Source organism: Trachypithecus francoisi, unplaced genomic scaffold (assembly GCF_009764315.1).
Source record: "Trachypithecus francoisi isolate TF-2019V2 unplaced genomic scaffold, Tfra_2.0 Lachesis_group2, whole genome shotgun sequence".
Classification (NCBI taxonomy): Eukaryota; Metazoa; Chordata; class Mammalia; order Primates; family Cercopithecidae; genus Trachypithecus; species Trachypithecus francoisi.
Window position 1 is genome coordinate 55,716,478 of NW_022681465.1, and position 16,112 is coordinate 55,732,589.

Consider the following 16,112-nt stretch of genomic DNA (forward strand, 5'->3'; position numbering starts at 1 on the left):
GATGCAAGAATCCGTGAAATGAAACATAGAACAACAGGAATTACCAAATCTGAAAAACACAGGATACAGACTGGAATAAAAATAAAATGAATAGAGCCCCAGGGACTATTACAAAAGATCTAACGTTCTTGTGATCAAAGTCCCAAGAGAAGAAAAGAAAGAAGGCAAAAAAGAAAAAAAAAACACAACAACAACAACAACAAAAACCTTGAAGTAATAATAGACAAAATATTCACAAATTTGGCAAGAGACATAAACTTTCAGATTCAAGAAGTTGAGTGAACCCCAAAAAGGATAAAGCCAAAGATACATGTTCCATGACACATAATTAAACTTCTAAAAACTAAAGAAAAAAAAAAATCTTGACAGCAGCAAGAAAGAAATCATACCTTAGCTATAGGGTAAAACAATTTGAATGATAGTAGATTTCTCATCTGAAACCACGAAGGCTAGAAGGAAGTGGCAAAATATTTTTCTAGCGCTGAAAAAATAATTGTCAACCCAGAATCCCATGCCTGGCAAAAAATGTCTTCCAAAAATGAAAGGCAAATCAAGGCATTCTTACATGACGAAAAACTGAGAGACTCTGTCACAAGCAGAGCTACTCTAAAAGAACGCTTCAAGGAAGTTCTCTAAACAAAAAGGAAAAATAAAAAGAAGAAACCTTAGAACATCAGGAAAGAAAGAGCAAGGTAAACCCCTCCTGAGTTTCCTAAATTACGTCTGATGGTTGAAGCAAAAAGTATAATGCTTTCTAAATATTTAAGACAATTATAATATTTAAGGTAATTATATTATAAATGGGGGAGGATAAAGAGGCATAGATAGAGGTAAAGTTTCTATATTTCACTCAAACTGGTAAAACGATGACACAAGAACACTGTGATAAGTTATGTATATATAATGTAATACCTAGAGCAACCTGTAAAAAAGCTACATGATTTACTAATTGTTTCCTTTGATTTGTGCTTTTTGTATATGTCATGTGTAGGTTATCTCTTCAGATCCTGAGGTCACGAATACATACATATTCTCCAACTGAAATTTTCTATATGGTCTGAAGTAGGGTTTAATTTTACAGTATGGAAAGCTGTTTGTCCCTGCAGCATCGATTGAATAATCCCTCCCTCCCAGGATGTCTAATGCCATCTCTGCCATATGAACTTCCTATGTATGCATGAATTTGTTTTCTCCATCTTTCTTCTGCTCCATGGCTCCATTTGCCACTCTCTTCATATGCCAATTCCATACTACCTTACCACTGCTTTATAAGTTTTGAGTTTTGACCAGGCATGGTGGCTTATGCCTACAATCCCAGCACTTTGGGAGGCCAAGGCAGGAGGATTATTTAAATTCAGGAGTTAAAGATCAGCCTGGACACTATAGTGAAACCTCATCTCTACTAAAACTATGCAAAAATTAGCCAGGCGTGGTGGCACATGCCTGTAGTCCCAGCTACTGGGGAGGCTAAGGCAGGAGAATTGCTTGAACCCACGAGAGGAAGGTTGCAGTAGGCCAAGATTGTGCTACTGCACTCCAGTCTGGGCAACAGAGTGAGACCCCCATCTCCAAAAAACATATATATAAAAAATATATGTTATATATAAAATATATATTATATACATAAAAATATATAATATATAATATATATATTATATATGTACATGTATATGTTTATATATGTGTTTTGAGTTTTGATAGGGCAAATATGTCTACCTTTTTCAGTGTTGTCTTACTTATTATTGGCCCTTTGATCTTTCTTTTTAAAAGTAGCTTGTCAGTTTCTGTGAAAAACCTCATTATCCTTTTGATTAGAATTGCATTGAAAAACAGCTCATGTACCCTACTATGTACTCACAAAACTATTTAAAAAAAAAAAAAAGAATTGCATTGAATTTATATTAAGGAGAACTGATATCTTTATGCTGAATCTTTCCATTCATGAACGTGTTGCATCTTTTCAGTATTTATTTAGTTCTTTAATATCTTTCAGTAAAGTTTCCAAATTTTCTTAAGACCTTATTTTCTTTTTGGTAAATAGAGTCCTAGATAATATTATTGTGGTTGCTATTTTAAATAGTATCTTTTAAAATTTTGCTCATTTTCTATTTGTTGCTGCTGTATTGAAAGACTATTCATTTTTATTAACTGATCTTATATTTAATGGCCTTGCTGAATTCTTATAACTTCTGATAATTTGTCACTTCTCCTAGATTTTCTATGTAGGCAATATCTGGTCTGTGAATCATGTCAGCTTTAGGATTTTAAATACATAGTCCAAACATTAACTACTTTTCAGTTGTGCTATTCAAATATACATTTCTGGGCAGCATCTGATCAGTTTCAGGTAATAAGAATGTATATATAAAATAACCTATGAATAACATTTATTAATCACATTAATATATTAAATTATGAGTTTAATTATTTTCATGGACAGTTACCAACATGATAGGAATTGGAGAGAGGATTAGAAGGCATATACAGAGAGATTATCTATAAACAGATAAAACTGAAAAAAAGGAATTTCATGAAATACCCTTACTACAAGTGATATACTCTGGTAACTTCTACCATGTTTTTTTAAAATGTTAGTCACAACCTACCGAATTGATTTCACGATCTTAGGTTAAAGTCTTAGATCAACTGGATTATCAGCTTTTAAAATGAATATTGCTACGTGCTTCAGTTTCTTAATTTCTGTTTATGTTTAAGATCACATAGTAATAAGGAGCACTTAACGGTTAAAGTTTAATGAGAAAAATAAAACCAAAGTAGTTCTAAAATTGAACTGGATGGCCGGGTGAGGTGGCTCACACCTGTAATCCCAGCACTTCAGAGACCAAGGCGGGCGGATCACTTGAGGTCAGGAGTTCGAGACCAGCTTGACCTACATAGTGAAACCCTGTCTCGATGAAAATACAAAAATAGCCAGGCGTAGTGGCGGGTGCCTATAATCCCAGCTACTTGGGAGTCTGAGGCAGGAGAATCGCTTGAACCCAGGAGGCAGAGGCTGCTGTGAGCCAAGGTTGTGCCACTGCACTCCAGCCTGGGTGACAGAGCAAGACTCCCTCTCAAAAAAAAAAAAAAAAATTGAACACGTACACTGGTACCAAATGGAGGGCAAACCACTTAAGTTATACCATGGTTTGAAGAGAGAAAAAGACTGGAAGATGCTAAATGCAGTCACTCATGCCTGTAATCCCAAGAACTCGCAAGGCTAAGGGGAGAGGATCACTTGAGGCCAGAAGTTCGAGACCAGCCTGGGCAACATAGCCCGAACCTATCTCTACAAAAAAAATTTTTTTTTTTAATTAGCTGGGAGGGGTAGTGCATGCCTGAGTAGCAAGGACTACAGGTATGTGCCTGAGTAGTATGCTGTTCAGGAGGCTGAAGTGAGAGGATCACTTGAGCCCAGGAGTTCAAGACTGCAATGAGCTATGACCACACCACTGCACTCCAGCTTGGGTGGCGGAGCGAGATCCCTACTCTTTAAAAAAAAAGCATGCAGGAAAGGTTTGAGCCTTTATACAGCACATCACAGCAACATCATAGCACAAGATCTGGTGGAGAATACTGATGATACGACACCTTTACTCTGTACCTTACTCTCAATTTTGCTGTGAACCTCAAACTGCTCAAAAATAAAATAAAGCTCACCGAAAAAAAAAAAAAAGAACTTGGTCCTTAGTTGGGGATATATCCCACTTGAATTGACAGGAATAGTTTATTTTTACAGCAGAACATCACCCTTCATGCCAAGCAATCATTCATTTATATTTTATTAGTTTCATACATTTACTTTAATCTCAAATTTTGCTTGGACTTTATTCCTGTTAAAATAGGTATAATAGGCCGGGCGCGGTGGCTCAAGCCTGTTGTAATCCCAGTACTTTGGGAGGCCGAGACAGGCGGATCACGAGGTCAGGAGATCGAGACCATCCTGGCTAACACGGTGAAACCCCGTCTCTACTAAAAAATACAAAAAACTGGCCAGGCGAGGTGGCGGGCGCCTGTAGTCCCAGCTACTCGGGAGGCTGAGGCGGGAGAATGGCGTAAACTCAGGAGGCGGAGCTTGCAGTGAGCTGAGATCCGGCCACTGCACTCCAGCCTGGGCAACAGAGCGAGACTCTTGTCTCAAAAAAAAAAAAAAAAAAAAGGTATAATAAAACCTAGAGCACTAAGTTTTCAGTTTATAAATATTTAAATGACGTTATAATAAAACTAATTTAAGTCAAATGGATGGGGAGGTTAGCAAAAATTATTTTTTCCTTTAAAATAGACTTTTTTCCACTTTTACAGCAAACATATATTAACTCTGTAATTTTTTAAATTATAATTTTACCAACTTAAAGAAGAAAATTGTAACACAAAGTAGTAAATTTAAAAGTTGGTAGGCCAAATTTGAGAAACATCTAAATAAAGTATCAGTTCCTCCCACTACTGCCCAGCATCCTCAGTGAAACAGCTCCAGTCTTCCTCTCTGGCCTTAAACACAATCATTCAGCAAATACTCACTGAACAGCTCTTCTGCACTAGACTCTGTTGCAGGCTACTCCTGACCCATATATTCCTAACACTCCAGTCAACTCAATGTTACCAATTCCCTTTTCCCATCCTGTGACCACACTTCCTGGGATGCCCTCTTTCTACCCAGCCCCACTTTCCCACCTAATTTAGGTGCTATGTTATTCATATCCATATGCTACCCAGTATTTGGTATGCCATTCCACATTTACTTGGCTCTTAATATCTAAGAATTATATTGAAATGACTTCATATGAACCCACAGAATTGAGCTTATTAAACTCTGATAGAACAAACTGTAACATCACAATCACAAAATTGGTACCATCAAGTACTGATCACTTAATAACATTTCGTATGTGTAAAACACTTCCTCTAAACCAAATTAATGAGTAAGACCTGTTGTTGTTTCTTTTACTCTCATTCTTTAAAAAAAAAAAATTAAACTTTTATACTAATGTTAAATTCAAATGACATTAGAAAGAAGTTGGACTTCAGCCATAGCACAGATACCTAATTTGCGTAACAATTCCTCTGATAATTACATAGCCTTACAGTGATCACTTCATTTTGGCACCAAAACTCTGCTAAATATTTTCCATTAAAAACTAGAAAGTCAAAGTACAATAACACAAAGTAATAAGTAATTTCTACTATATAAATTAATTTAATGAGATGAACACAAAATTAAAATGCTACTATGGTAATTTCAAATATGTGTCACCATAAATGACATTCAGGTGGTATTATGCCTCCGCATAAAGAATCATGTTAGATAATACTTTTGGTTAAACCTCAGACGATGTTAAGTCTCTCTGTGGCCAAAAAGACATAATAATAATATATTTCTAACACTGAAAGTAAACATAGTAGAGGTTATTCTTATTCCCCAACATTAAGATGTCAATGTTTTCTTTAAATCTGCAGCATACACATCTATCTTTGAGGAAGCACTTATGTGTTCAAGCATTTATTTCAAAGGTCAGATAGCTAAAGTCACTGTGGTACCACAGGACATTCTTCCACACGTCTTTTTCAAATGATATGAACGAGCTAAGGCTAGTTTTTAACCAAGTATCTTTCCAAATGTCATACAGTGTCAATAAATTATAACAGAGTCAATAATGTAAAAAATTAGCTCACACCACTGGTTATATCATGTGTGACAAATTATAACTACACATTCCTACCTTGTCCTGGTTCTCCACCTAGCTCTTTAATTCCTCCCTTTCTGTTTCTATTCTTGCTCCTATTTCCAACTACTGGCATTCTCTAAGCTCCTTGATCTGATTCTTTTCTCTGTATCCTCTTTTTCCTTCGGGGAAATATTTATTTTTAAAATTCAACTGTCCCATCTAGGCAGTACACTCACCTCTTCCCTTCTATCATGCCATTCCTTTCCCCAGAAACATTACTGCCTTCTATAGGAGTCCATACCAGTTTGCTGGATTTCATAGGCCTTCACCCTTTCTTTCCCAATTCTCAACATGAAAGTTCCCGCTGATGAGAGAAATCTCCCTGCTGTCTTCACACTTCTCTAATATTTCCAGCCTGTGTGCCTCAGACCTTATATCATTTCTGTATACACACAACATACCCTTCCTCCCTCCCCATTACCAGCTCAAAGCCTTCTATCCTGCAAATGTACCAGCCAAGCCCACCTTCTTCATACAGCCTTCCTTGGCTATGCCAGTGCTCAAGAAGCTCTCATTTCTTTGAACACAAAATTGACTGTCATTTGTAATGTCCCCCTGATTCACCTTAAAAGTCAGTTTCCTTGAACACTAGTAAATATTAACAGTATTTGTTTATCGCTTTCTAAAGCTTTCCTCTCAACCATTTCTATAAACATGTAACATTTCTAAGCTAAAGCAACCTTAACTGCAATTGATAAAGGGCTCAAGACTATTGCTTTCCATTGGTTTCCTTTTCTACAGTTTTACAACAAAGGAAAGTGTAACAAGATAGTAAGACTGATCCCCTAAGACCCACGCTGAAATCTTATAAACATACTTTACATAAATAAAAATAAATAACCTAAGAAAAATTGATACTATATCATTATTTAAGAGTAATAATTTTAGCTTACTACATCTCTAATATTTGTTCTAAGTCACAACATGATACAAAGTAAGTCAGTCTGTACTTAGAGATATTTTAGCAACCGTTGCACACCAATTCACAGAATATAAAATCCTTTGGAGACCTCTTGTGGTTAAAGTTAAGAATACCAAAAACCCTAATATTTTAAGATAGACACTCCACAATTCCAAGTCATTCTTTTGCCTTTCCTCACACAGCTTTAACATATTATGTCTTCAATATTAATAAAATGTCATTAACCAGTAACTGACAAAAACTGCTGTTTTTACCTTTAGGTATACAGCATAAGAAAAAAAATGGGGTACTTAGTCTGAGATACAAAAAACTACTTACCAGTGTTTAAAACAGACAAGAAGATATCACCAAAAACAAAACAAATTTTGTACTTGCAAATTCAATACTGTATTGTTTACTGGTTGTAAATATGGAAACAAAGAAGGTCATTATATAATGACAAAGGGGTCAATTCAGCAAGAGGATATGATAATTGTAAATATATATGCACCCAACACTGAAACACACACACACACACACGAAAAGCAAATATTCAAGTTAAAGAGAGACTGGCCGGAGGCGGTAGCTCATGCTTGTAATCCCAGCATTTTGGGAGGCAGAGGCAGGCAGATGTCTTGAAGTCAGTAGTTCGAGACCAGCCTGGCCAACATGCTGAAACCCTGTCTCTAATATTGTAAAAATACAAAGATTAGTCGGGCATGATGACACCTGCCTGTAGTCCCAGCTACTCAGGAGGCTTAGGCAGAAGAATCGCTTGAACCCAGGAGGTGGAGGTTGCAGCAAACTGAGATCGTGCCACTGCACTCCAGCCTGGGCAAGAGTGAGACTCTGTCTCAAAAAAAAAAAAAAAAAAGAGGCAAAGTGCAGTGGCTCACACCTGTAATCCCAATACTTTGGGAGGCCGAGGCAGGCAGATCACTTGAGGTCAGGAGTTCAAGACCAGCCTGGACAATATGGTGAAACCCCATACCCTGTCTCTACTAAAATACAAAAAAATTAGCCAGGCGTGGTGGTGCACTCCTGTAATCCCAGCTACTTGGGAGGCTGAGGCAGGAGAATCACTTAAACCCAGGAGGCGGAGGTTGCAGTGAACTGAGATCACGCCACTGCACTCCCCACTGGGTGACAGAGCAAGACTCTGTCTCAAAAAAAAAGAGAGAGAAAAAAAAAATAGCAGCTGGATACTTCAACACCCCACTTGGACAGATCTTCCAGACAGAAAATAAAGAAAGAAACATCAGACTTAATCTTCACTACAAATGACCCTAATAGATATTCAGAGAACATTGCATTCAATGGTTACAGAATACACTTTCTTTTCCTCAGCATGTAGAGGATCTAATCATTATAGCGTGAATGATCTAATCATTCCCAAGATTAGATCATACGTTAGGTCACAAAAGAAGTCTTAAAACATTCAAAAAAACTGAAATAATATCAAGAATCTTCTCTGATCACAATGAAATAAAACTAGAAAGCAAAAACAAGAATTTTGGAAACTATACAAACACATGGAAATTAAACAATACGCTACTGAATGACCTGTGGGTCAATGAAGAGATCAACAAGGAAACTTCAAAATTTCTTGAAACAAATGATAATGAAAACACATACCAAAACCTATGGCATACAGTGACGGCTGTACTAAGAGGGAAGTTCATAGCTAAAAGCACCTACATCAAAAAAGAGGAAAAATTTCAAATAAATAACTAAATGATAAACCTTGAAGAACTAGAAAAGCAAGAGCAAACCAAACCCAAAATTAATATAAAATAAAAATAAAAATCAGAGCAGAAATAAATGAAATTACAACAAAGAAAACAATACAAAAGATCAACAAACCAAAAGTTAGCTTTTTGAAAAGATAAAACTGATGACTTTATCCAGACTATGAAAAAGAGAAACCGCAAATAAATAAAATTAGAGATGAGAAAGAAGACATTAAAACTGACACTACAGGAATTCAAAGGATCATTAGCGGTTACTATGAGAAACCATATGCCAATAAATTAAAAAATCTAGAAGAAATAGATACATTCCTAAACACATGCAATCCACCAACACCGAACCACGAAGAAATCCAAAACCTGAACAGATCAACAACAAGTAATGAGATTGAATCCATAATAAAGCCTCCCAGCAAAGAAAAGTCCGAGACTCAACGGCTTCACGGCTGAATTCTACCAAACATTTAAAGAACTAGACCCATTTTCCTCAAATTATTCCTGAAAAAGAAAAAAGAGAAGAGAATACTTCCAAACTCATTCTATGAGGCCAGTATTACCCTGACACCAGAATAAGACAAATTCATATCAAATAAACAAAATTAGAGGCCAGTATCTCTGATGAATATTGATGCAAAAATCCTCAGCAAAATACTAGCACACCAAATTCAACAACACATTAAAAAGATCATTTATCATGACCAAGTAGAATTTATCCCAGATATGCAAGGATGGTTCAACACAGGCAAATCAGTCACTATGATACATCATATTAACAGAATGAGGAACAAAAACCACATAATCATTTCAATTGATGATGAAAAAGGATTTGATAAAACTCAACAACCCTTCATGATAAAAACTCTCAAACAACTGGGTATAGAAGGAACATACCTCAACATAATAAAAGCCATATAAAACAGACTCACAGCTATTATCATACTGAATTGAGAAATATTGAAAGCCTTTCCTCTAAGATCTGGAACATGATAATGATGCCCACTGCCATCACTGCTATTCAACATAACAGTCCTAACTAGGGCAATCAGACAAGACAAAGAAATAAAGGGCATCCTAATTGGAAAGGAGGAAGTCTAATTATTCTTGTTTGCAGATGAAGTGGTCTTATATTTGGAAAAACCTAAAGACTCTACAAAAAAACTCTCAGAACTGATCAACAAATTCAGTAAAGTTGCAGGACACAAAATCAACATACAAAAAACCAGTAGCATTTCTATATACTAACAGTGAATAGTATGAAAATCAAAAAAGTAATCCCATTTATAATAGCTACAAATAAAATAAAATATCTAGGAGTTAACCAAAGAAGTGAAAAGATCTCTACAATAAAAACTATAAAACACTGATGTAAAACATTGAAGAGAACACACAAAAACGGGAAAGATATTCCATGTTCACAAATTGGAAGAATAAATATTATTAAAACATCCATACTATCCAAAGCAATCTACAGATTCAGTGCAATCCCTATCAAAATATCAGTGACATTTTTCACAGAAATAGAAAAAATAAGCCTAAAATGTATATGAACAATGAAAGGCCCAGAATAGCCAAATGTATCCTAAGCAAAAAGGACAAAATTGGAAGAATCACATTACCTTACTTCAAATTACACTACAGAGCTATAGTAACCAAAACGGTACGGTACTGGCATAAAAACAGACACACACACCTGTGGAACATAATAGAGAACCCAGAGATAAATCCATACATCTACAGTGAACTCGTTTTTGACAACGGTGCCAAGAACATACACTGAGGAAAGGACAGTCTTTTCAATAAATGGTGCTGGGAAAACTGGACATCCATATGCAGAACAATGAAACTAGACCCCATCGCTTGCCATATACAAAAATCAAATCAAAAATTGATTTAAAATGTCACATTATGAAATAACTAAAAGAAAACATTGGGAAAACTCTCCAGAACACTGAACTGGGCAAAGATTTCTTGAGTAATAGGGCAACCAGAGCAAAGATGGACAAATGGAATTATATGAAGTTAAAAAGCTTCTGCACAGCAACAGAAACAATCAACAAAGTGAAGAGACAACCCATGGAATGGAAGAAAATATATGTAGACTGCCCATCTGACAAGGGATTAATAACCACAACATATAAGGAGCTCAAACAACTCTACAGGAAAAATCTAATTATCCAATTTAAAAATAGACAAACAGACATTTCTCAAAAGAAGACATACAAATGGCAGCCTGGTATATGAAAAGCTCTCAACACCATTGTTCATCACAGAAATGCAAATCAAAACTACAATGAGATACCATCTCACCTCAGTTAAAATGGCTTTTATCCAAAGACAGGCAATAATAAATGCTGGTGAGGATGTGGAGAAAAGGGAACCCTCACATACTGTTGGTGGGAATGTAAATTAGTACAACGAATATAGAGAGTAGTTTGAAAAAAACTACTAAAAAAACTAAAAATAGAACTACCGTATGATCCAGCAATCCCACTGCTAGGTATATAATCAAAAGAAGGGAAATCAGTATATAGAAAAGATATGTGCACTCCCATGTTTACTGCAGCACTATTCACAACAGCTAAGATTTGGGAGCACCCAGGTGTCTGTCAGCAGACAAATCAGTAAAGAAAATGTGGTACATATATACAATGGAGTAGCATTCTGCCATAAAAAGGAATGAGATCCTGTCATTTGCAACCACATGGATGGCACTGGAGGTCATTATGTTACATGAAATAAGCCAGGCACAGAAAGATAAACTTTGCATATTCTCACCTACTTGTGGGAGCTAAAAATTAAAATAATTGAACTCATGGAGGTAGAGAGTAGAAAGACGGTTACCAAAAACTGAGAAGGGAACTGGAGATAGTTAATGGGTACAAACAAAATAGAAAGAATAAAACCTAGTATTTGATAGCGCAGCAGCATGACTACAGTCAAAAATCATTTAATTGTACATTTTTAAATAACTAAAAGAGTACAATTGGATTGTTTGTAACACAAAGGATAAATGTTTGAGGAGATGGATACCCCATTTACCCTGATGTGTTTATTATGCATTGCATGTCTGTATGAAAATATCTCATGTAACCCATAAATATATACATCTATTATGTACCTACAAAAAACTTTAATCATGCCTGGCTAATTTTTGTATTTTTAGTAGAGATGGGGTTTCACTATTTTGGTCAGGCTGGTCTCAAACTCCTGATCTTGTGATCCGCCTGACTTGGCCTCCCAAAGTGCTGGGATTACAAGCATGAGCCACTGCGCCCAGCCACAGAAACTTTTTTTTAATTAAAATATAAAAACAACACTTCCTCTTACAGAGAGCTTTCTACAGCAGGTACTATTTCTGGTGCTTTACCCATACTAACTTATTTAATCCTTACAACAACCCCATGAGGTAAGCAATCTTAATACCCCCAATATAAAGGACATTGAAGGACAACACAGTAGATAACTTACTCAAAGTCACTAAGGTGAAGAGCTAGTTTTCCAACCCAAACCCTAACTCACAAGGGTCCACACTGTTTGACCCCGCTAACTTTTGTATTTCCTCTACTTCATTCTGTCCATAGATATAAATTAGCTGTAGGAACTCCACAGAAATGCAGACTTCACTTTTGACTTTGCTTAGTCCAACATGCAAATAAAGTGAAAATGATCAAAGGATACAAAAAAAAAGTGCAAAGAATGAAAAATCACACATGGTCAGTAAACACAGGGAAAATTATTCACAATGCTAACTAGAGAAATTCAAATTAAAATAAGACAAAAGCAGGCATTAAATTTGGTAAAACCCACATAAGACACCTAAATTATCTTTGATATGCCAAATTCGAGCTTTTAAATCTCATGTGATGAACAAACATTTAGGAATATTACCAATGAATGCTGCTTGCCAAACAAAAATTCACTTTTGGCAATGTCTGTCATTATAAAATATTTTGATATTTTATCGAATTTTGCCTTTGTTATTTTATAAAATTAAGTGGAAAACAAAATAATGAATGTGTTGATAAAATTGATTGACTTTAGACTCAATCTAAATAAAATATATACTAAGTCAATAAAATATAAAGAAAAATGAACTATTTTATAAGACAGGAAATCATAATTTATCCATTTATCATAATTTATCCATTCCATTTTTATTATATTCACTTTTTCAGTATTACAAATACTGTTAGGATGAATATCCACATATAGAAATATTCATGTGCAATTTCTGAGTATTTCCTTAAGATAAATTCCTGAAAATGGAATTAAGTGGATCAGAGAATATGAATGTTTATAAAGCTCCTGATTGTCATTTCCCATATTACCATTTCTAGCAAAGAAATGATAGGAAATATTGAAAATACAATATAGAAGCCTACCTTTAAATTTTTTTTTCAAGATTTTATTAATGTTTTCAGTTCTGTAAAAGCAGCCCTCCTTATAAGTTTACTGTTTGACTTTCAATTATTCAAGTTTGAACATATGGTCAGAAAAGGATTAAGATCAAAATAAAGAGATCTGATGCAAAATTTTTCACCTATGTGACTGGCAGAGATTATTTAAGTGATCACCCACAATGTGAACAAAGGTTCAAAGAACCCTCCTAGACTATACTGGTAGAAGTATAAATTGACATTACCATTTCTAGCAAGCAATCAAGAGCTTTATAAACATTCATACCCTTTGATCCAGTTAATTCCATTTTCAGAAATTTATCTTAAGGAAATAATCAGAAATGCACTTGAGTATTTCTACATATGCATATTCATCATAACAGTATTTGTAATACTGAAAAAATGAATACAATAAAAATGGAATAGATAAATTATGACACACTTATATGACAATGTTGTGTACTTATTTTGTTTTTAAGCGTACCTACTGAATATATTCGAGGATAAAATGATGCTCACTAGGATTTGCTTCAAAGCCAATAATCCAGGGAGAGAGAAAAGGGGAGGGAGGGTAGAAAAATGAGATTGGTCCTGAGAAATGCTGAAGCTGGTTGATAGATTCATAGGAGTTCATGACACTATTCTGTGTAATTTTGTGTAAATTTGAAATTTTCTGCAATAAAGTTTTTAAAAATGGGGAATTTTAAAGTATATTAAAAAAAAAAAAACCCACAGGATACAAAAGTGATTTTGCAGCAGGAATGCAAGTTCACAAATGGAAAAAAGTGATATACACACACGGAAATAATATGCCAAAATGTTTACTAGTCATTTGCTCTGGGTTATAGAATTCAACTTATGACTTTTATCCTTTTTTTGTCTTCTAAATGAACATATATTAGCTTTATAATCAGAAAAACAAATTATGAAAGCTACTTTGAAAGAAATTAAATTCAAATGAAAATGAACACAACACTAAGGACAAATAAACACATGGAACTTCACTTAATCATCAGTTTGATTTTCTTTTCGTTTTTTTTTTTTTTTTTTTTTGAGACAGAGTCTTGCTCTTGCTCTTTCGCCCAGGCTGCAGTGAAGTGGCATGATCTTGGCTCACTGCAACCTCTGCCTCCCAGGTTCAAGCGATTACTCTGCCTCAGCCTCTGGAGTAGCTGGGATTACAGGTGTCTGCCACCACACATTCGTATTTTTTTTAGTAGAAACGGAGTTTTGCCATGTTGGCCAAGCTGTCTTGAACTCCTGACCTTAGGTGACCCATCTGCCCCAGCCTCCCAAAGTGCTGGGATTACAGCCATGAGCCACTGTGCCTGGCTTTGATTTTCTAAATGATTTGTCCGCCTACTGCAAGAAAATCCTCATGGGCTTCCCTGCCTAGTCGAAAGTCCAAATTCCTCAATATACAGTCTACTTCACTGAAGCCCCAGCACACCTTTCTGGTCTCTTTCCCACCACACTCCAGGTGGCAGTACAGAATCTTTCCAAAAAGGCACCTTCACATTTAGCACTTAATACATCATGCCTTTAAGTCCAGTTAGGTATGCACACATCTTCCTCTCCTGTGGGGTTGTAAACTCTGCCAGACATATATCATAACCACATCTTCTTCCTCTGTATGCACAGTGCCTAGCACACTGCTTCATAAATAAGTGGTCTGATTTTAGATCTAGTAAATAAACCCACTGGACACAGCCATGAATTGAAACTTGCAGCACAGACAAAGCATTTCCAAAGTTACATAAACTTTTTAAGAAGTGAACTCTAAATTATCTCCAGAAACTAAAGATTACCAATAATATAATTAAATATCATAAACCCTGTAATTATCAAATAATATCATTAAATAATATCAGAAACCTCTTCAAAAAGACTGCCTTCTAAAGTCCTACATTAAGGTGATAGTAGGGGTAGGTGGTATTTCTTTTCTTTGCTTTTTAGATATGGGGTCTCACCTTAGTTGCCCAGGCTGGTCTCAAATTCCGGGGCTCAAGTAATCCTTCCTTCTCAGCCTCCCAAGTGGCTGGGATTACAGGCATGTGCCACCATGCCCAGCTTGGTTGTTTTACTTTTTGTTTTAATTTCCACTACTACAGTGGAAATACAATTTTTATAAGTAAAAACTATTTTTAGTAACTTTAGTAAGTATCAGTTTTGGAACTAAACCTAAGTTTTAGAATCAGTATTATTTTCCAGTGATGCGCCAACTTACCTAACAGATGTGGCTCTGTGGATGAGCATCTCTGTTTGCTCGGACAAGGCCGAAGGAAGCAGCAGCTCTACTGGCTGCAAGTTTGACATCCGGGTTTCTAGCTCTGAACGAGAAGCAGAGTCCTGGAAACTATCAAACACAACCTCGCCTGTGGCAGGCTGCACTCCCTAAAAACAAATACAAATATAATGTTACAGGAAAAATGTATTTTCCCAGTTATGGCTATAACACAGCATAAACATTGAAAAGGTAAAGATGATACACTCAGGAGTATGTATGTACTCTATTCCTAAAGTGTTAGAAACCTGTTTGCTTTTCAACACTCTTACATGAAGAGTCAGACTCACAGATATCTAAACCATGTATAAATCAGATTTCCAAGAGCCACCCTGAATACGAGGCCTGGAGTTAATATACCTAGCGAAGTGACTATGGGAAATTACCAAACACTGCCAGGTCTCAGTTTCTTCCTCTGTAAATGGAACCAAACCAGTCTACTTCTCTCATAAGGTTATTGTAAGGATCAAATTATAAAATAAACATGAATTCTTTGTGAACTATAAAGCACTGTACAAATAGTAGTTATCACTCAAAGTAACAAGTGATATGGTCCTAGTAACCAGACCACCAGAACAGCAGTAAATTACTACCTCATATATCAAAGTAACCCATAAAAAGTATACTTTACCAAACTCTGAATGAAGCCCAAGTAGACAGTCTATCCAGTGGAATCATCATGCCAACCTGAACCTACTCCCTAACATCCTAAGCCAATAATAGCAAAGATAAACTGGAAAAGATCATGGTTTGGAGAAGTGATGGGAAGTCTCCAGCCAAGGTCCCAGAGTGACAATGGAGTAGAGTCAAAGATTCAAACCCAGGAAATCTGTCTACTCCCCAGTACACACTGTTAGCCACTATGGATCCTTATGAAAGCCATGGGAGCTAGTTACAGGCTGCATTAGCTTAAAAAAGGAAAAATCACCAATCCCTATGTTCATATACTACTGATGGAAAGCCACTTCTGACAATAGCAAGGCATCATCTAGGAATGTTGAAGTATCCATACCCTATAATTCAGCAATTCCTCCCCCAGGGATATACTCTGGAGAAACT

The 16,112-nt window shown here is 35.8% G+C and overlaps 1 protein-coding gene across 4 annotated transcripts in view; it reads right to left on the reverse strand.

The window, feature by feature from the left end:
* The window catches only part of MSH3 (mutS homolog 3), a 235,572-nt gene that overhangs the window by 193,494 nt on the left and 25,966 nt on the right, over nucleotides 1-16,112 (reverse strand). For all 4 annotated transcript variants that reach the window (XM_033179257.1, XM_033179256.1, XM_033179255.1 and 1 more), the window contains exon 8: nucleotides 14,997-15,163. In XM_033179257.1, the coding sequence (XP_033035148.1) occupies nucleotides 14,997-15,163 (167 nt within the window). The remainder of the gene's footprint in view (nucleotides 1-14,996; nucleotides 15,164-16,112) is intronic.